The 25,570-nt window shown below is 38.1% G+C and overlaps 1 protein-coding gene and 1 pseudogene across 1 annotated transcript in view; both read right to left on the bottom strand.

The window, feature by feature from the left end:
* The window catches only part of Bves (blood vessel epicardial substance), a 34,207-nt gene extending 12,058 nt beyond the window's left edge, over positions 1 to 22,149 (bottom strand). Inside the window, exons 1-6 of the mRNA XM_010607194.3 lie at positions 21,916 to 22,149; positions 18,422 to 18,546; positions 15,650 to 15,837; positions 14,846 to 14,954; positions 9,101 to 9,268; positions 8,098 to 8,239 (exon numbers count right to left, since the gene is read on the bottom strand). Coding sequence (XP_010605496.1) covers positions 8,098 to 8,239; positions 9,101 to 9,268; positions 14,846 to 14,954; positions 15,650 to 15,837; positions 18,422 to 18,546; positions 21,916 to 22,141 — 958 coding nt within the window. The 5' untranslated portion in view covers positions 22,142 to 22,149. The remainder of the gene's footprint in view (positions 1 to 8,097; positions 8,240 to 9,100; positions 9,269 to 14,845; positions 14,955 to 15,649; positions 15,838 to 18,421; positions 18,547 to 21,915) is intronic.
* Positions 20,447 to 20,697, bottom strand: LOC104850323 (annotated as a pseudogene).
* Positions 22,150 to 25,570: the final 3,421 nt, after the last annotated feature.

Raw genomic sequence — 25,570 nt, 5'->3', positions numbered from 1 at the left:
GAGAAGCAATTTAAATATGTTCAGGGACCATTTTCATCTCCAGAATTAAGGATTATTTTGATGTTACATTATTGCCTTTCTCTTTTACTTTCCTTTTTAGTTTTATTTTAGGATTCCCTATTTTAAATGTTCATACAGAGATTTCTTTAACTGAAATACCAAATAGTTTTTTCTGATTTGAAAAACTATAATAGTATACAGGATCCTAATGAGATAATTAATAATGTGAAATAGGAAGGAAAGGGCTAAAGGTGTAGGGAAAGTGGGAAGGGTGGGGGAAAGGTAATAAGGGAGAGGAAAAAAATATGAGAAACTGAAAAAATAGAAATAAAGTGTTTGTAAATGGGGAGGGGAGGGGGTGAAGGGAGGGCAGGGACAAGGGGAAAAATGAGAATCAAGACCTATTATGTAAAGGTACAGAATCCCAATGATGAATGCAATTGTATACCTAGATTGTACCAATAACCTCAATAAAAAGAAAAACAAAATTGAGGCTAATGGGGAGGTTGGCCTAGGTGAATGGATCCCAGGAACAGATTATCTCTGGCTCACAGGGGTCATTTTCAGATCATTTCCTGACCACTCAGGTGGCTTGATCAGGGATCATCTTTAAAAATTATACAGAGAGAAAAAGAAAGGGAGGTTTTGGTGTGTTATTGAATGCAAAGTTAAATAATAAAAGAATAAGAACTAGTAGAATTATCATACAGAAGAGAAAGAGGAAGGGAAGGTAAAAGAAAAAGGTTAAGTGGATAAATCAATAAATAGCACATTACTCAGCATTCTGAAAAAAAATTGTTACAAAGTAATGTTTTTTTGTTTGTTTGTTTTTTGGTACCTGGGATCGAACTCGGGACCTTGCACTTACAAGGCAGGTGGCAGAACCACTGAGCTAAATCCCCAGCCCCCAAAATAATTGTTTTTTGGAAGTTGGAGTTGCAAAGGATTCGGTTTTTAATGTGAGATTTCTGTTTTGACTATCTGATGTTTATGTATATAATTTTTAAACATTTTTATTAAGATTAAAAATGTCTATCTGTACACAATCCCTTCACAGACACCTCACAGGCTAGGAAATGTTGGCTGAGCATAGAGGTCATGGCTGGACAGGGAGAACAGGGGCTCTGGAGTCAGAGCACAGTACCTGCTAGCTGGGGAGATAATGTCATTCCTCAGCCTGAGGGGGAAATGAATAGCAACCCACAGCACGGTTGTAATTAAATAAAAATGCCCCGGACAGTGGTCAGCATGTGTCAGCTGCCACAGGAGTGCCTGAACCAACCCTTAAACAAGTTTACTCTTAAACTGATATTAATAACTGTGCGGTAAAAAAGCAAAGCAAGAATTTACAACATATTTAACACTTCTGTTTCAAGGCTAGCCAAGTGACCCTGACCAGATTATTCAACCTCCCTGATCCACAGTTTATTCGTGCACAAAATGGGAATGCTGCCTTTCTCTAGTCCTTTTGGTGAGTCTCAGAATTGCTCATGGGATACTCCCGCTTCAGCTGCTGCCTGATCAGGAATGAAATGCAACTTGAGCTGAACAGATTATTTCATGAAATGAGCCTTGAAGCTAGCAATGCTATTTTGTCTTTTTGTATCATTCTAGGTACATAAATATGGAAGATCTGTGAGAAACTCATTCTGTCAGATGTATTGCTGGTCTTTGCAGATGAAACTACTAACCAGATGCAAGGTAAGTATATTTGTACAGCTAAGTCATATGGCGTTAGTAGATTGTCCAGAGTACCACCTGGACACCACCAACAAGGAAAGTATTTTAAAAGACTTATTTCTTGGCTGGGAATGGTGGCACAAGTTTATAATCTCAGCACTCATGAGGCTGAGGCAGGAGGATCACTGTAAGTTCAAGGCCAGCCTGGGCTACATAGTGAGTTCAAAATCAGCCTAAACTACATGGATAGAAACTGTAAAAACAAAACAAAAAAAACCCTTGTTTCTCACAAGAAATAGCTCTCTAAATATATTTCGTAGCATCTTTGATAACACCATGTTAATTATTTCATGAAAAAATGGTTTAAACTGACATTCTTTCAAAGGTGAGTTCCAACTGATGAAATTGCCTACACTGTCTCATGAATTAAAAAAAAAAAAAAAACTCAGACAACAGGTTATTTAACCTCAATTAACCTTCAAAGAAATGTAGCATGCCCTCCTGTTACCATGGCAATGCCTGTGTTCCAGCTCTACTTATTAGTGATAGAATTGCCAAGGACGATGTACAATCCATCTGTGAAGGCAGGAGGAAGACAGAAAGTTTTACGCAGTGAAACCTTGTAAGGAGAGAAGATGACAAAGTTCCCTAATGAGCAAGCACCTTGGTCCAGCAGCAGAGAGAAGAAATAAACTAATAAACTTGTGACGGCACTAAGCCCACCTCACTCCTCTCAGACATCTTGCCTTTGCCTCTCCCCATCCCACAATCATATATGCAATGGAGAGTGGAAAGAGTTAAGCTCATTGGATTATGAGCTATTGAATAGTAAGAATGAATTTTTCTTGGGTATCTGATCAGTTTACTTCCCCCCTTCAGATGAGTTTGAAGTGGAACACACAATCTTTTGAAGAGAGGAGATCTTGCTGGCTGTGGGTATATAGCATTGTGAGACGTGTGGAAATGGAGTACAACATAAGAAATGGAGTGGCAGTCATTTCACTGAAACAGTTCGAGTTGCCCTTAACCTTTTATGAACTGCATTTGTTTAATAGCACACCTGCTATGTAATGAAGTATGTTTCTGGTATTATATCCCAGACTGGCTGGGATCTTTAAAAGTAGTGCCTTCACCACAGTCCATGTGAGCCTCTACCCTGAACTATCAACAGATAAGAAATACAAGGTGTCATCTAAAAGTATGACAAATAATAAAAAAAAAATTACAGTAAAAAACACTGCCATCAATCCCCCTCAAAATGTTTCCCTTGTGCCAGACACACTTTATCCTACCACTCTTGCTACTTTCGGAAGCAGCTCTAGAAGACCTCTTTCATGCATTTCTTTAGTTGCACTGTTGTGGCTGCCTTGATGTCCTGAACCGATTCAAGATGTTTAGCTTTTGTCGTCATTTCAACTTCAAGGAACAGCCACAAGTCTCACAGTGCCAGACGCAGTGAAGAAGATGGATGTGAACATTCCACAATGTTTTTGTTTGACAGAAATTTCTGTGAACCGCTGCAAAAAGTGGTATGAATGATAGGATAAACGTGTTCTAAGCAAGGGAGAGTATTTTGAGGGGGGTTAATGGCAATCTGTCTTTTACTGTAATAAAATTTTTACCTAAACATTCACCATTCTGACCACACTACGTATAAGAATGTCAAAATCACCCCCACAGGACGCAATCAGCAGAATTACAGAACATGGGTATTTCCACAGCCTCTCTCCTCGAAAGTGCAGTTCACAGACCAGCCAGATAAGTATCACCTGGGCCTGTAACACTACCAGCCCTACTCAACACCCGCTGTGCTCCCTGGGTGATGCACACACACATTTAAGAAATCCACCAAACAAGCAAAAAAAAAAAAAAAAATACACATATACACACACACACACACACACACACACTCACACATGCTGAGGAAGAGATGAAAACGGAGCCCACAGATTAGACTTTGGTAATGTATCCACCAGAGGCAAGGTACACAGGCTGTTGGAACAGTGGCTGGTGCAATGGCTAGCCCATAGTTGTCAAGCTCTAGCCAAATGTCACTTACATCTTTCTCTTTTTAAAACAGAGAGGCAATTTTGAAACGGAACCATAAAACAGCAACACTGCTGTTTCTAATAACTGTTCAAGGTTTTTTGGGGGGATGGTACTGGGAATCGAACTCCAGGTCTCACCCTTGCCAGGCAGGTGCTGTACCAGTGAGCAACATACCCAGCCCCAAGATGTTTTTCAGAATGCAGGTATAGAACCTTAGATTGTGACCTAAAATGATCCAGGCAGAACCAAAGTCTCTAAGGAGCAGAACCTGAGGAATGACAACAGAGCCTTGTGAACTAAGGTTAGAAGTGACGGGTGCTGTCAATAGTTTCGAATTTTCCCCAAGTTTCACATAGTCTGGCCTACAGAGTGTGCGATATTCCACTAAGACTCCCAGTTACTACCACCAATCAGCTCTTTACCTCCCCTTTCCTCTGGTCACTTAAATTCATTACCACTAGCCAACTGGGAGAGAGACCTGAGCTTGTCTCCTTGTCAGCTGGCCTAAAATAAGTCCTTTTATTTTTGCAAACATTTGATGCCAAAGTCCTGGTTTCTGCATGTCTGAGCAGCAAGCCCTTGCTGGGTATCATTCTGGTCTACAAGCATGAGCTTTACAACCCAACGGGATCCATAGATTTGTATCCAGCCCCCGCACCTTGCAAACAAGTGAATAAACATACTTCCACCTGCCTCATCTGTAAAGTGAAATAAGAGCCACTGAGGTCAACTCAGTTTCTGTTAAACCACCTGCACTCCTTCTCTCATCCCTCTGCACAGCAAGAGGGTTCAATGATCTACAACAGAGGGCACTTATAGCCACATCACGGAAATGACACACCCCACTTGGGAGCAGGAGATTTAAGGGCCATTGGTGAGTCTGCCACCACTGTCCTCCCTCTGCCTAAGGACAAGAGCCCATTAGGCTGCTTTCTAGCCAAATCCTGGAGTGGGGAGCACATGGCCCAAGGCATCAGCCAGCCTGCACACGGAGCCTCAGTTAATACTTTCAAAGAGAAACTAGGCCAGGGGTTCTGATTTTAAAAAGTGTAAGTATTGACTAAGTAGGAGATGCCTGAATTTATTTTTAAAAAGTGTAGCCCCTTTTGTATTTTAAAAAGGATTCACTATTTAATGTTAGCAGTAGCACATCCTATTGAAATTTATTGTGGTGTGATAATTTATTACACTGAATTGCACCACTTTAAATAGCTTATTGGAGCCAATCTCAAGGCTGGAAGGTGTTACTGAGTATTGTGCCTTCTGCCTTTACTGAGCTTGGAGGAAACTTTGTGTTGAGAGAGACTTGGCAGGACTCTGGATGCTGTTGAAGGGGATGCTCTGTCAGAGGACGCTCACCCAGGATCAGCAGCAAAGCCTGGGGCACTGTCCCTGGCTCCCCTCCTCAGGCGCCTCTGTCTGGCTGTCGATGTGTCCTTCCTTCTGCAGGCTCCCATCGCCAGGCATGGTCCCGATCGGCCCTTCTCACAACACAAGGAGGCTCGCACCAGCTCAGAGTTTCCAGAGCTTCCCAGGAAAATCCAAGCTTCCATTTGTGGGAATTCTCTTCAGTGTTCAAAGATAAGAGAAACTGTACTTACTTTGTATAGAGAGTAAAATTTCCAGCTTTGCCCCAGAAGCCATCAGTGGTATTTGCCACGTGATTATGTCATACATTTAATCATGAAGGGAAAAATGTTTTGAGATTCTTATTTCAGAGAAATATGAATATATAGGAAGTAGTTCCAGATCAGGAAGTCTAATACCAGCGCTGCAGCTGTGTACAGAGAGAACCTTTCGCGCCTTTTGACCTGTAGTAAGCATCCGTTTCTGCTGTACAGGTGCTCTGGGAGTGTGGTGCCCACTGCATCTTGTTCTTCTGGGGACACCTGAGCAAGGATGGTTCTGAACGAGGAGCAGTGTCATCACAGAGGGTCCCTTAGCAGAAGTCAGGCACGGTGTCTGGGGGCCCAGCCTTCCCTGGGGAGCGTGGGCTCCTTGGGAATGTGTCCGAGTGCGTCTGTGTGGGTAAGTGTGTACATACAGATAATACAGAAGTTGTCATTTAAATGTGTGAGCGTGAACTGGCATCGAGGTGTGATACCGGAAGCAGTAAGGTGCTCAGTGGCTGCGAGAAGCAGAGAGCACAGTCAGCCCTGCGGCTGGAGCCTCGCACCCGGGTTCGGACTCTGAACCATCCGCGTCATGTGTAAATAGTGTCAGGTACCCAGAAGAGAGGCAGTCACTGCGAAAGGGAATGTGAGCCGCTGGCTGGCTTATGCCTTCTGCCCTGTCGTTTTTCGCCTCCTTTCTTTGTAAAGGGGTTGTTTTTGTTTTGTAATAGAATTTTGAATGCCAAAGTTTTATTTATTAAGAAAAAAGTTTTCAATGTTAACACCTAGTGTTTTTCCACTGAACTATTGTTTGTTGATAATGGAATTTGTATTTACAGAGAAATAAACTTTATATATATAAAAAAACAGGCAATAAACAACCATTTCCAATTTGTTACATGTGTCACCCCTGAAATGCACTTTATGTCCATGACATATTTCTATGCTTAGATTTTGCTTTAGAATGTTACATCTGAAGAATTTAAAACTATGCTATTATGGCTTATTAAATGTTTGAGTTTTAAAGGCACTTTTAAAAAAATCACGTGAAGGGCCAAGTATTTAGCTCAGTGGTTCTGACACCTGCCTCACAAGTACAAGGTCCTGAGTTCAATCCCTGGTACCAAAAAAAAAAAAGAAAATCAGGTGCAAGAAGACTCACTCTAACCTTCACTGATCATCACTTCTGACCACATTTCCGATGCACAGGAGACAAAATTCCCATGTAAAAGATGCCCTAGTACTACTCTGCCATACAGAAAGATAAACTTGAATCCTTTGTAGGAAAATGGATGCATCTTGAGCCCATAAGTGAAATAAATCGATGTACAAATTTAAGATTTCACATGGTTTCTTTTATATGAGAAACTCAATTATAAATAAAAAGCAAAATAAAAAGATAATAGGAAGCAAGAAGACAGATGTTTCTCAAATAGAAAGGACATCAAGAGGAGGGAAAGGAGGAAAAGGGGATGAGAAAGGAAGTAAAATGTGTTATGAACATGTACCACTCCACACAGGAATAGACTACAAACGTACTAATAAAAAAGAAAATAAGTATTAAAAAAGAATGATAACAGCATTCTTATTGAGGACAGGAAGCTGAGACAATTCTTTACAAACCCTATTTAAATAACTCCAGTATTCAACATAATTTAGGTAATTTTTCACAATTCCCTATTTTGTCCAATTCAATACATGTAACTTTGTACGAGGGATCGAACTTGGGACCTTGTGCGTGCAAGCCAGACAGCGGCATGACTGAGCTAAATCCCCAACCCTACAAGTAAGTATTTGACTCTACATTGTTTCTCATTTCCTTCTGCAGGGTCTATGCCATGTAAAACTTGAATTATGTACAAACTTCTCTAGTTAACCTGTCCTATGTCAGTTTAATTCTCAGACCCAGCCAATAAGTAAATAAATAAACATGGAACCATAAAAGGGAAGAGGGGAAGTTCTGTCTCCTCTGCACACTAATTACATGGCCTTATAAATTCCATCCTCTCCTAACACAGTTTATCTGAAGCACACAGAATTACAAGATCACTTATATAAACACAAGATTATTGAATGAGTGCTTGCAATTTTAAACAAGTTGTGTTGGGTCAGAATATATTTGGAAATATGAAAGTTTTTAGCTTATACAATGGAAGCACTGAATACTGACGATAATTTAATTTCTCCCATTTTATTTATTAATTTTGAAAACCTGTGCCATAGTGCTACTTAAAATGACTAAAAGCAATCTACTTGGAAGAGTCTGGAAAACTTGCCTCTCAACGGTAATTCAGGGATGTTGCGTGATCTTCCTTTTCAGGAACATCTCATTAACCAACCAATTTTTAACTCTTGGTCATCAGACTGACATAATTCAACAGTAAAACATCCAGCAGCTGTTTCCCTATCATTCTTAACACTGTTGATCTAGGCTTTCACTCAAAAATCATGAAAACATTATCTACCAAACCACACAAACTATTTTACACTCTCCCAGTGAATCTGTTTTATACTCTCCCAGAAAAGTAGACATGCCAAAAACAAGTGAACAATTTCTAAAACACATATCAGTTTTAAAGTTGGGTTAGCTGATGGGGAATATAGGGGAAAAAAATCTAGAAAAAAATTTGGCTATCGCTGCCTTTATGCTGCTAAACAGTTACTTGCAAAGTTATTTTTTGATGAAGCTGTCATACTGCCTGTGAAAGTGACATCTCCAGTCTGCTGATGTCTCATCGGTTTTGAGGTAACTTACGAAAGGAAGATGTGCTGGAGGAGCCCCTCAGAAACTGCTGCAAGCCATCTTCGCCATCACTGGAGCTGGCTATGCTGTTCCTCATTTCCAGCATGGAGATCTGTGCACAGAGACTGAGTTGGTGCTCCAGCTTTTTGGCCTTCTATAAAACAAAGTTTTAAGATTTCTGAGATTTATGAGACCTGAATCATATAAGCCCTGTAAATAGCATGTACTTTTCCTTGAAATAGGCTGGTGAAAAAAAAAAGGACCTGATACACCTTAAGTATCCAATAAATGTAAGCCGTCATTTTATCAGCTATTACTGTATACACATTATCAGAACTTTAATTGACTCAATAAGCTATTTATCAATAACAATGTAACAGACAGCTGAGCCAAGATGACTGAAGAGGTGCACACCGTATTCGGTGTTCCTGGAGAACAGTACGCAACACAGAAATGACATTTCACAAGTTCTTTGGTGTAACTAAACTTCCTCCTAACCAAATGTGGGAAATGAAGATCAAAGTGTAAATTGCTGAAGATCTGTGCATATCTGAAAGCCAATCCTTTCCTGTCACCCACGGGCTTCCTGGGTGTGCTGTACCCAGGAAGATGTGCAGGACTGGGAGAGGCCTTGGATAAGATGCCAGCTGTCTGCTTTCAGGGTTTACAGCCTTTCACATCTGCAGCCTCCCTGTGGCCCTGCCATTCCTGGTGTACTCTACTCTGATACCCTCCTACTCCCTTAGCATCTTCCTTAGGTTACTTAAAAAACGCTTTTGAAGAGAAAAGTGCTTCCATTTCATAAATACTGGCCCCTAACACAGACTATTTACTATGCAATAGCAAATGTAATAAATATAAACTATTCCCTCACTCTCAAGGACCTCTCCATTACAATATCCCCTCTGCATCTATTGTATGACTACTCAATGGAAATAAGGAAAACACAGATTGGGTAAAGTGAAGTATGTCTCACTGTACATACTCAGGAACAAAAAATCAGAAAAACACTTACTTTATCATTTAAGGTGGGATCATTCAATGAGTAGAGCTTATTTGTAATGTCTTTTCCTATAAGATACCTAAATATTTCATACAGGAAAGGCTCTGATTCCAGAAAGTAAGTTAATCTTTCTCTTGACCAGCATAAAAATCTGCAGTTATCATCTGCAATAATGGTGACCTGCCAAAGACACAAACATGGAAAGAAAAGAAATGCATCTATGTATGTGAATTATGACTACAGTATTTGGGAGAAGGAATGAGTACAATAATTTTAACAGACATTATCATAGCAAATAATTTGTCAAATTAGTTAAAATTCAATGCATGCAAGCTTCTATAGCTATACGGAAAATTATGTTTAAAAACAATCTCAGACTAAGCACAAACAGGAGATATATTTAGCTCTCATCCCCTAGTCATTCTCTACTATTTTCCCTCTTCCATATTTGTCAAAATACTTACTGTCCCCTCAGATGGCCATATCTCTTTATTTATTATCACTCTCCCTTTTGAGAATGTGAGCTTCATGGGATAAGAATCTTGCCTAACTTATTTACATTGTAACCTCAGTGTTCTGATGCCTGGCACAAAGTACCTGCATAATAACATATTGAAAGAATGAGTGAAATTTAGTATTTTATGGAGTCTTAAGGGTGCCGATACATTTAGTAAATCCAAATGTGTCTGTTTTAGGGGATTCTTACTATAAGTCCAAACTTTCTTTTTCTAGGAATACTGACCCACTTTTTAAAGTGGCCAGTCCTACTTTGATAAAGATTAGTTTTCAGCCTGTTGATTTAAGGGCAGAGCTGAGTTTCTCATTTTCTCTTTTGACTGCCTTACGTAACCCCTTTGTCATCTAAAATGTGTTTCATTTTGTGTTGGACACAGGGAAAGAGCTCTTCTGAAAATATCTGCTCTGAGGCCCAGATAAGACTTCATATCAATTTAACAAACTTTTATTAATGTTCTACTAGGACAAGCATTGGGTTTAATGTTGAGGATATGAAAACAGTGCTTGCCTTCAATAGTCTTTGTGCCCATTCACACAGTAAACATGCACTGGGTACCACTGTGACTGTTGGAAGCCAGACATTTTAGGATAGGCCTCTGTTCTAATATGATTATGCCCTATGAAAAAGGGAAAATTGAAGAGAGATTTTAAAACTTCTATAAAATAAATGTTCTTGGTCCCTTGAACAGTGTCATAGGGAATTGCTGAGGAGCCAGAATCAGAAACAGCAGTGTGACATAAGCATTAGTGAACTGTCCCGAGGGGAAAATGTATTCCTTTTTCATGTACCATACAGCATTTCACATGCTAGGAGCACAAAACTGTACTAGAAGAGGTCTGTTCATCTGCTGCTCACTGAGTTCTCATGAGCCCTAACGTGTAACGGTTAAAACTGGCAGGTTAAACTGCTCTATATCCTCACTGAAATATGCACTTAATATTAAGATAATGTTATCTTTAAATATCAAGTAAAATTCAGTGTTCACTTGTTTCACAAGACCATGGACATATGTCTCTAAGGCATTCACTCCTCTTCCCTTGACATGAATAAAACTGATTTTCAGGCTTTGCAGCACCAGACATACTACTGTCTATGGGAAGACAACAGCATGAGACACAGCACAAAAGAAAAACATGTCATCGGCAGTGCCCACTTGATATGAAACAACTGCACAAAGAGAAAGAAGCCAAACACAACACACTACTACTTCTATCTTCTGTAACAGTGATCCCAACCATCATAAATAGCAACTTTGGTCTATAAGTACCAAAATGACTACAAGCACCTAGGGAGAGGAACTGTAAATTCCAACTTCTCTTATTCATTTCTATCACCCTGCCCATTACTATTATGATTAGTACACCTTTACCTGAGCAACACTTAAGATGCTGTGCGACTTCAAAGAACTATTACCAAGTGCCTTGCCTTTTCTTTCCAACTTTCGTCGTACTATATAATTCAGCAGCAGCCTGACCACAGAATGAATTTAAAGACATACATATTCAGAAGACGTAGCTGCTTGTCAGAATGCTCCCCAGAGGGAAGGATGAGCTTACGAAATAAAGGCAGACAGGTGGAGAAGTCCAACCACTGAATATTGTGATTGGTACAGGAAGTTAAGAAATTGGCCCTGGAAGCACATGACATTTTTTCATTTAGGAACTTGCTTCAGTTGGAGAATATATACATAGTACTGCTACATAGATGTGCAACAGCCACATTTTACTCTTGAGTATCTGCTAACAGGAATAGTTTGTAAATAATCAAAGAACACCTCTCAAGGGTTTACTTTGATAGAGTTAGCTTTGACTGTACAGGGACAGCCTCGATGATGCTAGAGTAATTTTCATCTGCTGGCCAAACACAAAATGCCACTTCAGATTCTCTGCAGAGAAGCAGAGAAAAACTGACTGGTAATAACAAAGGATGACTCAGAATCCTTCATCCAGGTAGGCAGGGTACTTCAAATCTGGTCAGGTTCTTGGAATCTTCACATTAGGTACCAGCAACAATTCTCAACTCCCAAAATCTAATCCCCAATGTCCAAGAAGAAAAATAACTGTATTAGTGGTAGGAATTACCTTTCGTTAACCAAATTATAAATGTAATATAATTTAAAGCCTAGCAGAAAAGGTACTACACTTTTGTGTTCCTGGACGCTCATGAACCTCTTACTTTAGGAGACAAAGGTTTGGTTCTCATTACACCCCAAATCCCAGATTCTTCAGGGTAATATGAGACTGAGTTATCATTTAAAACCACCTGCATTTTTCCCCCATAGCCCTGCCCTCCCTTCCAAGACCTGTCATGTAGAGGTACAAGATCCCAACAATGAATATAACTGTACTGTATCCCTAAGCTCATGAACCTCTTACTTTAGGAGACAAAGGTTTGGTTCTCATTACACCCCAAATCCCAGATTCTTCAGGGTAATATGAGACTGAGTTATCATTTAAAACCACCTGCATTTTTCCCCCATAGCCCTGCCCTCCCTTCCAAGACCTGTCATGTAGAGGTACAAGATCCCAACAATGAATATAACTGTACTGTATCCCTAAAATGTACCAATATACACACAATTCAGGGTAATATGAGACTGAGTTATCATTTAAAACCACCTGCATTTTTCCCCCATAGCCCTGCCCTCCCTTCCAAGACCTGTCATGTAGAGGTACAAGATCCCAACAATGAATATAACTGTACTGTATCCCTAAAATGTACCAATAAACTCAATTAAAGCTAAAAAAAAAAGAATTTTATTCTTTGCCCTTAAAAATACTCATTATGAACAAAAGGGTAAAATGATTCAATTTTTTTCATGATTACTAAAATAAATTCTCTAGGGCAAAGCTAGTTTTGTTTCTCCCTAATAGAATTAATCAATTACATGTTTTAGGTACACTGATTATTTATAAAGGTATTTTCCTTTTCTTGCATAATAAAAATGTTAAATATTTTCTATGGAAAAATTATATTCAAATAAGCAAAAAGAAAATTTTAAAAGCACACAAACTCATACCGGAAATAACCATGTTAACACCTTGACTAAAAGAGAATGTATCTCTATGCCCCTTTTTTATGTACATATATATATACATTTTGTTATGGTTTAGATTTTAAAAGTCCCCCCAAATTTTTATGTGTGCAGAAGATGATTCACACAGGTTTTGGTACCAGAGAAGTGGTGTTGTTGCTATGACTGTACCTGAACATGTGATTTAGAAGCCTTTAGAACTGGTTCATAGGAGGAGTTTGGAAGAATGTGGAGATGCTGGCTAGAGAAACCACAGAATGTTATAAACTGAGCTTGATGGGCAAGTTTGGTTAATGCTCAGAAACCACAACACTAAAAGAAATGCAGATGGTAAAGGTCAGCTCAGGAGGTTTCAGTTGGGAACAAGGACTCCATTGGCAGTTGTGCTAGAAGTCATGTGTGTTACCCTCTGACAGAAAATCTGTCTACATTTTGCCCACATCCCGAGACTTTATTGGGAAACTAAGATTAAAGGCCAGTGACTAATCTGGTGGACTAATTTCAAAGTACCTTGATGTTCAGACTGGCATGGGTACGGCTGACTGCTTTTAGGCAGATCCCCATTGAGAATCAGCAGCAAATGGTCAAGCTGGATAATTTTAAAAGTTATTAGTTTCCCCAGAAAGAAAGCACCTGCAAAGTTGGAGCAAAGGAAAGCATGGTTGCTTAAAAGATTAACATTAAAAAGAAGCCAAGTACTTTGTACCAGGATCATAGGAAAGATGGCTGGAAGCCATCTCAGGAATCAGCAAGACCTCGCCCATTACAAGCTCAATGGTAAAAACTGTAAAGCTTTCATTTGAGAAGACCCAGGGGGCCCCCTGCTAAAGAAGGGCCACCTAGGAAATTGGTTCACTAAGATTAATTTCATCATGCTTGGCACTCAAGAGGCCACTGAAACTGTGATCCAAGGGAGGACCTAACTTCTGCTCTCAGTGATGGCAGACCTTGGCCATCAAGGTACTGATTTTATGGGCACCCAGAATGTAAGAGTTGCAGTGTGACCACGACAGAGCAGTACACGAAGCTTTGAGAGTGACACCAGAAGTTCAGTGGAAACCTCAGGAATTTAGAAATGCTGGGAACGTAGAACGTCTGCTGGACATAGCCACCCAGGAATGACGCTGTGTGTGCTGTAGCTAACACTGCATGGGGCTGGGTCTGTCCAAGCCCTCTGGAGTTTACATCTCACCATTCCTTTCTATCCACCTATTTTCCTCTTTTGGAATGGAAATGTTTACCCTGTGGCACTGTATGCTGGAAGTATTTAACTTTCTTTTGGGTTTTGTGGGTTTTTTTGTTGTTGCTGTTTGTTTTGTTTTTTTGGTACTGGGGATCGAACTCAGGTTTACGCTTGCAAGGCAGGCAGTGGAACCACTGATCTAAATCCCCAGCTCTCTTTTGGGTTTTTAACAGGGGCTCACAGCTGAGAGTTTGCCTTGAGTCTCAGAGGGGACTTTGGACTTGGACTTTTCAGCAATACTAGGACTAAACTTTGGTGACTCTTAGGGATGGATTAAATACTTTTGCACAATGAGTTGGATATGCATCTTTTGGGAATGAGGGGTGGAAATTATGGCTTGGATTTAAAATGTCCCCCCAAATTCTCATGTATGTGGAAGGGGACTGGATTATGGTGGTAGTATATTCATCAGTGGACTCCTCCATTGACGAGTTCAACAGCTAAATGTGCTATTAGGAAGTGGGGTCTGCATGGAGTCAGAGCATGAGGACATGGCCTAGGAAAGTATATTCTTATTCCTAGCTCCTTCCTTCTCTCTCTGCTTCCTGGCTACCATGGGCTGAAAAGCTTTCTCTGCCATCCCCACCCACCATGCCATTCCTGCCTTGGAATCAGCTGACCATGAGCTGAAACTATGAGCTAAAATAAACCTGTCCTCCTTTAAGTCGTGAGAGTTGGGTATTCTGTCTCAGTAGAGGGAAGGTGGCTAATACATCCACTATTTAAAGTTTTAAAAATGAGACTGTACTGCCAGGGATTTAGCTCAGTGGTTCTGGTGCCTGCCTCACAAGGGCAAGGACCTGAGTTTGATCCCTGGTACCAAAAAAAAAAATGAGATTGTACTATATATGCCATATAGTAACCTCTTTTTTCAATAAATCATGGCCACATTCTAATAACTGTTCAATTTTAAATGAGCTATGAACTAGTTTCAATCTTCTTTAAAATCACACCATAACATACCTGGAATTTTTCACCTTTGTGCATCTGAGTTGATCTAAATTCAGGAGAGTCTATAAAGGCACAGGGGTAAATATTATGCAGAAAATGTCCTCGATAGGAGACCTTCATTCTGATAACAGAAAATAATATTAATAAACATGTATTTCACAAATAATGTGACAATCTTTAAAATCTCCATAATATTATGGGACTGTACTTTGTACTTAAGTTTTAAAGATTCCAAAGGTGACAGACAGATAAAAAACACTTCCTGAAAAAGAGTAATTTCAAAAAAATAATACAAGGGAAACAAAACCAGCACCTGCTATTAAACCAGATGTGCCTTCTGATGGTTATCACTGCTAGAACACCTGGAGTGACCACATAATTTGTTACTTAAACTGGGAGACTTTGAGAAGGGAAAGGATGTTATTAACAATTATGCCCACACAGTAGTACCCACGGGCTCTTTCCCAGAAGACAGTCCTAAAAGTTATATTTTATGATATTCAAAAAAATAAGCAAATCACCTTTAAAGTACACATAAGCTTCTTGAATTTTAATGTCAATTTTGACTTAATTTTTAAAAGCTGAAAATGGTTAAAAATAGTCACATTTGAAAATTTTTCATCAATAAAATTTAAATCAGTTAAGTCTTCCTAACTTTAACATCTTGCTACACAGCACTACACAGTTTAATTATAAAATGAAACTTCATAAGCACCACACTCATTATTCATTAGTTGACAACATCTCCTTTTACTTATTTCCCTCTCAAAGGTCATGAAAAGATTCAAGGCAAACTAGGAATTCCTACTGCCATACCTTCCCTTCAGGAGAATACTAAGACGGTCATCAACTGAGGTTTTATCCTCTGCAGCATAAGTCTGGCCCTTTTTCAAGGTTTGAATCATGCAAAACTGTCCAGTTAATCTTCTGAACAAATCTGGAGGCACATGGAGTGGTTCAAACAGTCGCCGGTAGATGCCACTGAGCTCCCTTTCAATCTTTACCTGAAATGCAGCAAAGGGGAGACACTGCACTAAAAAGTCGCACCCCAAGACACTGATTTCTGTGGTATAAGTATGGATTTCAGAATGAACAAATCACCTTTCTGTTGAATGTACCATCACCCTTCTGTTTTTAGGACAATGGAGTCTTAGAGAGTAAGCAGTGATGTAAATTTCTACTTTATTTGCTAAAGGGGCACGTTTGCAGTTAAAATCAACTGTAACAGCTTAAGAGCAGATTGGCACTTATTGATCACACCTTGTTCTGCTGACCATAAAGCAGCTGTTGAAATTTTGGATGTTGTTAGAACATTCACCTTCCCAACCATAGTAACTTCTACAAATAACACAAAATTTCTTCTGCAAAGCTTTTTGTTTTGGGGAGAGAAATTACATTAACTCTTATATGTTATAGTAAGAAAACAAACACACAAAATAGGAATCAATGTAAAAACAAATCTATGAAACAAATACTGTATTCAAATTAAATGTTTTATCTCTGTGTAATTATTTACTGTATTTATAGAGGAAAACAAACTCCATAACTGGGATCACTGCTTCACATTTCTAAATTCTTAAACCACAAGAAGGAAAAGACAACGGTATAAAGGAGTTCTAGAGTAGCAGTTTCATCCTAAGCTAAAATGAATGCTGTAGAATGGAGAATCCCGCTGGTGAATAATACTGGCTACTGGAGGAAGAGAAAGCAAAACGGCTTTATTTTGTCTGTTGCCCAGATTTTCTCAGGCCAAGGTCATGCCCCAGCTCTGAGCCAGGCGCTCTCTGAAAATCACACTAATTGGGTGGATGGAAAACTGTACTGCACTGGGAGTGAACTCTGCCCCAGCGAAAGCTCCAGCAGACACCCTACAAAGCCGGCAGACCCAGATCACAAGAGCTGCTCCAACACGATGTCACTCTAGCATCTGCAGTGATACTACTTGTCTTGCTGTTTCATTTTGATAAAGAACCAGCATTTATGTTTTTCAAAAAATAGTTTGATATCTTGAGAATCCTATTTGGTGCTTCAACCACATCAGCAATTTATGAACATTGTATTTGGGGGCTCCAGAAAGTTCTGATATTTAGGAACTATTATTGTCATCATTGCATTCATCTATCTCTCCCACTCCATGCCTCTAGATGAGCATATAAAACAATTTATTCACAAATAAGTCGCATGCACATTGCCCAAGGTGGTGCTGTAATGAACAAAGCATCAAAAACTCTTGCAATGCATTTTATATTCTACTCATCCTGCAAGTCTCAGCTCGAGACCTAATTTCTTCTTCCTGAAGTCCTCTTAATTCTTTTCTCTGAAGGTACCGACTCATCAAATCAAAAGTTTTTCTGACCACCTACTGTGTGCCACTCATGATGGACAGGAACAGGGACTGTAACAGAAGGTGTGTTAATTACGGTATTGTTCCTGTTTGCTGTTCTCAGCCCCTAGTAGAGGATTATATATTCCCTTTCACTGCTTTACTTTCCACAGTAACAGGCTTGGCCAAGTCGCTTGCTGTGGCCAATGAAATATGGGCAAAAGTGACATATGTGCCTTCTGAGCAGACGTTGTATGGTACACTGGTTGTTCCTCTTTTGTTCTTTTGTATTCTTCCCTCTGCCATAAGAACGAATGGTCCAAACAGAACCTGCTACTTTAGCAGAGACCCTGAAATGAACTGGATAATGGGGTATAGTGATAGCTGACACAGTCACCATATAAGGTGGGTGAGAAAAAAGCCCATTGCTAGTATCTGTCACTAAGATTTTTAGGTTATTATCCAGCATAACTTACAGAAAACTGACCAGTACAATAAAGCAACAAAGACTGAATTACTGTGTTTGAGATTACAATCTAGTGGAATGCCTATTACACATTATCACCTGTATCATTCAAATTGCAATCTCCTGTTGCCTGTCTGTTTTCTATTAGTTTTCTTCATGCAGGTCTGGCCTTGAAAATAAGATCAGGGCAAGTATTACATCTTTTATTTTAGTGAATGTTTGTGCATTCTTAGGGCACTCAGTAAATATGTATGAAGTGATTTCTAGAAGCCATGCTATTTTCCCTACTCGACTTTTGTTCCTGGTGTGATCAAGAAAACCCAACAAGATAAATCAAGAGCTGGAAATAAAAAAATTAAACACTGTGTTTGGTAATTACCCATCAAAAATGGTGATTTCCTTAAGTGAATATTTTGGGCACAAGAAAAAATATATAGTCATTACTTTAAAAAAAAAACATGAACTATTTGCAAATCACTAGGAAGTTTACGGAAGTTGCCTATTAGTAATTTTATAATGGAATATCAGTAGACAAAGAAAATAAGCAATATGACTTTTAAAAGAGCATTATTCATGTTCTTTCATGCCTAATGTATTTTAAAAGGTCTAAAAATTCATTTGTAGACCAAATCTCACAGTTCTCAAATATTATACTTTCAGGCATTTATAAATGGAAACTTCAGAGAAATTATATTGAAGGAACTAAAGATGTTAGATGTTCATTCTAAAGTTTGAACAAAATGCTTTTAAAGCTTTTATATTTAAAATCACTTCCTCATTAAATGATTTTAGTAATTACCGGTCTCTTCTTGTACAAAAGATATGAAAGATGCAAAATGTTGACACCCAAGAACACAGAGTTCCAGATCATTACATCCAAGGCACATCGGTAGAGAGTGGCCCACACAATATAGAGGGTACATCCTGTTGGATAACAAAGTTAACAGTCAGATATGTAGAATAACTTTAGCAAGTAGCTTAGTAAATTTTTCATCCTCTGTATACAAGTCCAATGTATTTTACAAATACCTAAGCCAAATATCACAGTTTTGTTTCATTTGAGTTTAGAGTTTTGTTTTCTTGGGTTGAGATTTGGGTTTAGAACCACATTCTTCATTGCAAAACATTTGTATAATACAGAATTTTTTTAAAAGCAGAGCTGGAGATTGAACCCAGGGCCCACATGTGCTAGGGAAGCAGTCTATGACTGAGTTATACCATCAGCCCAAAGAAAATATTTAAAGGAAAGATTAAAAACTACAGTTCTATAAAGAAAACCCCAGTTGACACTTGATGCCGTTACAGTTATGTAGTTTTACTAAATGAAAAACCTACTGTATATATAATTTTAAAATATTTTAAACTACAACAATTTTCCCATTTCATTAAAACTTCTTTTTCCTCATTGAGTTTATTGGCACATTTTAGGTATACAGTACAGTTACACTCATTATTGGTATCTTGTAACTTTACATGACAGGTCTTGGTTCTCATTTTTTCCCCTTGTCCCTACCCTCCCCCTTCACCCCCTCCTCTCCTCCCCATTTACAAACATTTTATTTCCATTTTTTCATTTTCTCCTATTTCTTTTCCTTTCCCTTATTACCTTTCCCCTACCCTTCCCACTTCCCTACACCTTTAGCCCTTTTCTTCCTATTTCACATTGTCAATTATCTCATGAGGATCTTATGTACTATTATAGTTTATTCACACCAGAGAAACTATTTGGTATTTACACATGTGTGCCTTATTTATTTCACTTAGGAGTATATCCTCAATATGTATCCATTTTCCTATGAATGAATCTAATTTCTCAATCTTTATGGCTGAGTAATACTCCATTTTATAGAAAAACCACATCTTCTTTATCCAGTTTCCAACTGATAGGCAAATGGACTGTTTCCAAGTTTTAGCTATTACAAACTATGCCGCTATAAACATAGGTGTACATATATCATCATGATATGATTCATTAAAACTCTTTATAAGCATAGTTTTTAGTGACTATAATGGATTCAATCATAATCCTTAACCCTCTCCATACTGGTTACAGATGATATTTTAGGGGTATGATTTTTGGTAAGAAAAAGCAACTTTACACATAAAAGTATCTGTATTTGTTTGCTTAGGTTATATTACCTGAAGGTGAACTTCATATCTTTGGATGGTATGAAGAGTTGTTTTCCAAAAGGTCTGTACAAATTTATAAACCTACTATTTCAGAATGCCAGTATCTGGGTGTCAAAATAAAATTTGAAAACTCTTCATTTGATAATAAAGAGTTTTATTTTATTTTGTATTCTCATTAATACTAGTGAGTTTAAATGTCATACCAAAATTTTTTAACCATCTGAATTTTTCACTTACTAATATCCATTACAGGAAACTTCCTGTTTCTTCTGACTTTACATACAATATCTCCAGTTTCTTTTGGATCAATTTTAGGGTAGGAGAGTTAGTATATTTTTAATTTAAGATGAAATTTTCAACTAACATACAAATATATCAACACACATGGACACAAAAGCTAACCATTGACATTAAAAGTTCTTCATCTGCCATTCTTTACCTCATCAGAATTATTTGGGAGCACCTAAATAAAGCTTATCACTTTACTTGGCCTCACTTTCCTCACTTATAGTCTAAAATACTGGTCTAGGTTGTGTCTTTGCTCCATTTTACCTCCAAAACTGTCTTAAAATTCAAATTTGGAGTTTTTTTAAGGTTTCAATTTCTTGCTTCAATACACTATATTTTAATGGCTGCAGTGCTTTTAATCAACACGAATTATGATTTGACTTTGAAATAATGTAGTAATATGACATCAGCTGGCATGATTACTCCATTCCTTTAGGGTAACCGCCAACAGGGAAAAGGTTCCATTCTATTCCAATTTGTGTTGCTGTCTACAGTATGTCCATACAGCAATATAGAATGTGGCTCCACCAAGTAACACAGCATGACCATTTTGGTCATGGAAATTGATGGACATTTCTGGTGGCCCTGCCTTGCTACCATTTGTTGAATGCTTCAAACTGGAAGATGACCTAGTATGTTTTTGGCCAAGATAAACATCATGGACCTGAAGAAAGAACTGTGGCTATTGCAGCTGTTGGTTTGATTCAAATTACCTCCAGATACCCTGGGCTGGACTTTTTTTTTTTTTAATAAAATGTGGCCTTAATCTTTTTTAGTGTAATACCATAATCTCCTCCTGCTTCGATTCCCACCTAACTCAAGGGTGACAAAGCCATAAGTCTCACAATCTGCCTTCTAGCTAGCCTTCCAGCCTCTTGTATTTTTCATTTATTTCAAAGGTTTCATAGGTTCAAAGAGTTGCTCTTCATTCACCCCAAAATATTGCTAAGTTTCCCTTTCTTCTGTGCCCTTTGCCAGGGTAATGCACATACAGAAAAATCCTGCTCATCTTCCAAACGCTGGCTGCAGTGGTTTGTCCTGAGTGGGCCTGTGTCACTTTCTCATTGAGCCTGTCACCTCCTCCTTTCCCCTGGGCACGGATGTACACCTGTGTCACAGAATCCAGCTCCTCACACTGTGACTGCCCATCTTTCTCTCTGGGGATAGAGACTGTCTTCTTCAATCTTTGTCTCATACATTACAGGTACTCAAAAACACACCTGAATAAATGGATTATCAGGAAAATTCACAGAAAGAGTAATCTGTCAAGAGTCACGGCTAAAGTAATCCATTCAATTATTTTAATATTTCGACCTGAATCCATTTAGGTTACAAGAACCAAATTTTTTTTTCTTTAACTACTGTGTATGGGTATTTACTTCGGTTACAAGGTTGCTTTACTGTCCACAGCAATTGAGCGTTTTCAATAATAATAGTTTGAGACTGTATAGTACTTACTATGTGGCAGAATATAGTCATTTAATTCTCACAATCCTATGAGGTGGTTTTACTCCTTCTCTATTTGATACATGGGGAGACTGAGGTGGTAAAAAGATTAAATCACTTGTCCAAGTTACATAGTTCCCAAGTGGTAGAACCAGGATTCAAATCATACAGTCTGACTCCAAAGTACATGAATGGATTTTCTGCTATCTGGAAAATCTAAACAATATATGAAAGCATGCATAGTTTTTCTCAAAAGTAAGGGATAGAGATGTTATGCAAAGACCTTGTTTTAAAATATTTGATATGCTGCTAATTCAACAAAGACTTAAACTCTTCAGTATGCTATAGACCTCACAAGGATTACTCTGAAGTCCCCAACACAAAGCCCATCTGATGCTATTTATATCCAATCTCAGTTAGATATCTTACCTATCGTAAACATCCCTCTAAGAAATATCATATGAAGATGAAGAGTAGTTGGAATAACCAAACCAACTGCAAAACAAATATTTGCTACATGAAAAACTAGATGATGTATCTCTCGCCAGTTTTCACAAGTGGTCTCATTGGAAGGCACAGGTATGATACTTCCTAACTCAGGCGTAAAAGCTATCGTAGTTGATTCTGCCAATGAGCTGGTCTCCGTATAATTCATGTTGAAAATTCCTGTAAAATAAAGAAATATTTTATCATCCTTTTTACAAGTGTTACAAGAAAAGGATTTCTGGGCCAGGGGCTCAGTGGCACTGAGCCTGCCTTGAAAGCACAAGATCCTGAGTTCGATCCGTGGTAACAGAAAAAAAAAAAAGAAAGAAAAAATAAAGAAAATGATTTATGTGAATTGAATGTTGGTAAACAGACTTCTCTAGCACTTATGAATTAGGAAATACATGTGACATTTCCTTATCTATTAAATCATAATGGCTTATGTGCCTTATGATGAAATGAAATATATAAAATACTTTATAGCATACACAATTATTCCCTGGCACACAAATATACATACATATGTGCATATAGATACATACATATACATACGTGTTTATGTACACGTATAAAGTATACCTATTCATATTTCATGGGGAAAGGAAAAGAATTAACTAACCTAAAAGACAATCACCAGTGTTCATAAGCAACAACAATTACAAAGTTTTTTAGTATAATCTCCATTATGTTTTCATTGCTGACCCTAAATCCAAGCACAGGAAAAATAAACTGAATGTTTTAATGCTTTCAAAAAATTAATAGCCTTATAAGTGAAGGTTTAAGATATTTAGATGGTTTTGTTTTATACCATCATTTAAATCATTGTATCATGAAAATATTACACATTATCATATGTGGACATAATATACAACTATACAAATTACCATAAACACTTATATACATAAAACAACATTTAAAATTTTTGTCCAACTTGACTCTACTTTCTTCCCCAAAATTCTAGTTGGTAGCACCTCACAAATTAAAAAGTAGTAAAGTTCCACTTTACTTATATGTAGGAAGGGTTGAAAATATAACATTTATTTAATAGTAAGACCCATAGGGCCGGGGATTTAGCTCAGTGGTTCCGCTGCCTGCCTTGCAAGTGCAAGGACCAGAGATCGATCCCCGGTACCAAAAAAAAAAAAATTAAGACCCACAGAAAATACATTTCAATTAATGTACATTTTATACTCCTTATATAAAACAAAGTAGCACTCTTCCTTGACCACATTAACTGTTCTTGGTGTTCATCCTTTAAAAAAAAAATCTTTTTTTTTTCAGTAGTGGGGATGGAGCTCAAGACCTTGCACTCACCAGCAAGGCACTTTGCCACTTAACTACATCCCCAGCACAAAAAACCTATTATTTTTAAAATCTATTATTAATTACATAAGTTTGGTCCTTGACAAAAATTACATGAGTTTACAAAATATGTGAATTTTCCTGCTTTAATAAAAAAGCTCCAAATACGTCCCAAAATACCTTTAAATTTAATTGAGAAATATATACTCCTTTCAAAGTGAGGTCATAAATCATGTTACTCTATTTGTGTTTTCAGTATATTAAAGACTGTAAGTGGTAGGATTATTGGCTAGGGGGTGCATTTTGAAAGGACGTTAACAGACAAAGGTGGAAGAATTCCACATCTCCTAAAATGACAGAAAAAAAAATCAGTTTACAAAGTGTGGAAAAAATGATCAATTAAAGATCTCTTTATATAACTCTGAAATTGCTCACAATCAGTTGACTTAACTACTGACTTGCTGTAAAAAGAAAGGAAAAAGAAAGAATTCAACTACTTTCCAAATGTTTGAATCAATAAAAATATAAGCCAATTTGGATAGAGGAAATCATTATTTTAATAACTTGGTACAAAATTGTATCGTTTGCTTTGGAGAAATCAGATATCATAATTATAAATTATAATTTCAGCAGGAGAGAGTGGTATTAAATGTCCCCAGTCACTACCTTAACGTCAAATCTTCTTGCACTACACAAGTTAATAGTTACAGTTTCTACAGCACTTTAGAATGCACAGCATTCCTCTCGTCCTTTTTGTTCTAACTATCCTAAGTTCTCTATAAGGCAAGGACAATGTTTATTTATATGCTGTACTTCTACGGCTTCTACAGAGAAGGCCAGAGGCAGGGAGGAAGCCATAGGGAAGGGACATAAACACCACAAACACTTTTGGAAATCACTGTCCAGGAGCAGACAGACTCCTTAGGAGAGTGCCTAGCCTTTCTGAGGTTGAGAGTCAGCGTCTATCATTCAAGCCACCAGGGAGCCATGTAAGCCAGGGCAAGTCATTGCTGTTTCTCACTCTTTCTCTTCCTTGGAATAGAGGCAGGGGGACTACATGGTCTTTTAAACTTCAAGTTTTAATGGTCTGTGGTTCTAATACAGATTTATATAACAAGTCACTTCATAAACACTTGAATACTCCTGTGTTGCCTACTGGTCTAAAGTAGTTTAATGTTGGGCATTTGGAAGTTTGTGCAGTACCAATTTATCAAATTTAGTTCGCTAAAACAATCAATTTCTGGTCTAAGAAAATGGAGAGGAAAACTACAATTCACTGATCCAAGAACCAAAAAATAGTTAACAGTTTTTAAGAGGTGGGCTCATCTTAAAACATATTTTGACGCATTGTACCTTATTAAAAATACACAGACATAGCTATAGATATATAGTTGCCATGTACTTGATGTCATGAAATATTGATCAGATCAATATTGATCAGATCTGGCTTCACCTTACTTCAATTACTGCTTAATGGATTTAAATGGCTTACAAGGAATTGCCTTTATACAGAGAAGGAATGAGCTTAACAAGGTAGGCTTGACTGGTAAATTGGTTAACTTTCTGATGAATTTTTTTTAAATCCAGAAAAGTTTATTTTTCTCTCAGATCCTCAAAATCTAATTTCTTAAATTACTTGTTCTAGTAAATCCAAAAATGTCATTGACTTTTTTCCCCATTAAGTTTATTGGTACATTTTAGTGTACAATGCAGTTACATTCATCATTGGGATCTTGTACCTTTACCTGATATATCTTGGCTCTTATTTTCTCCCAGTTCCCCCTGCCCTCCCTTCACCCCTTCCAGCCCCCTACTTACAAAGACTTTGTTTTCATTTTTTGCCTTTTCTCATATTTTTCTTTTCCCTTCTTTCCTTACCCCTCCCACTACCCCTACCCCTTTAGGCCTTTTCTACCTAATTCAGATTATCAACTATACATTTTGATCCTTATTTATACTTCTAGTTTTTCATTGGTTTTTAAGTAGGTGTTTGCAAAACTATATCTAAACGCTGAAGCGAACGTTAAACTTTCACCAAACTACGAAAATGATGATAAACAGCAAAGAGTTCAAGCCTGGCTGGAAGACCTAATTGATTTCGTTATTCTAATCGAATCTTCGCACATCTTCAGAGTGGCAAAGGGCACTCTGTTGCTAAGAGTCTCTTCGCACTTATTCACGTTTCAAAGCAGGCAGTTTTCTGGCCAACAACCCGTTTCCCAAACTCTCGGGAAGGAGGGCGCGCGGTGAGTGGCAAGGGCTGCGGCTCCTCGGCCGCGCGCGCTCCCCGGGGCCC

This window comes from Fukomys damarensis, unplaced genomic scaffold, assembly GCF_012274545.1.
Source record: "Fukomys damarensis isolate Sample0158 unplaced genomic scaffold, DMR_v1.0_HiC HiC_scaffold_14, whole genome shotgun sequence".
NCBI lineage: Eukaryota > Metazoa > Chordata > Mammalia > Rodentia > Bathyergidae > Fukomys > Fukomys damarensis.
Note: the sequence above shows the minus strand (reverse complement) of the source record. Positions and strands in the feature narration are given on the sequence as shown.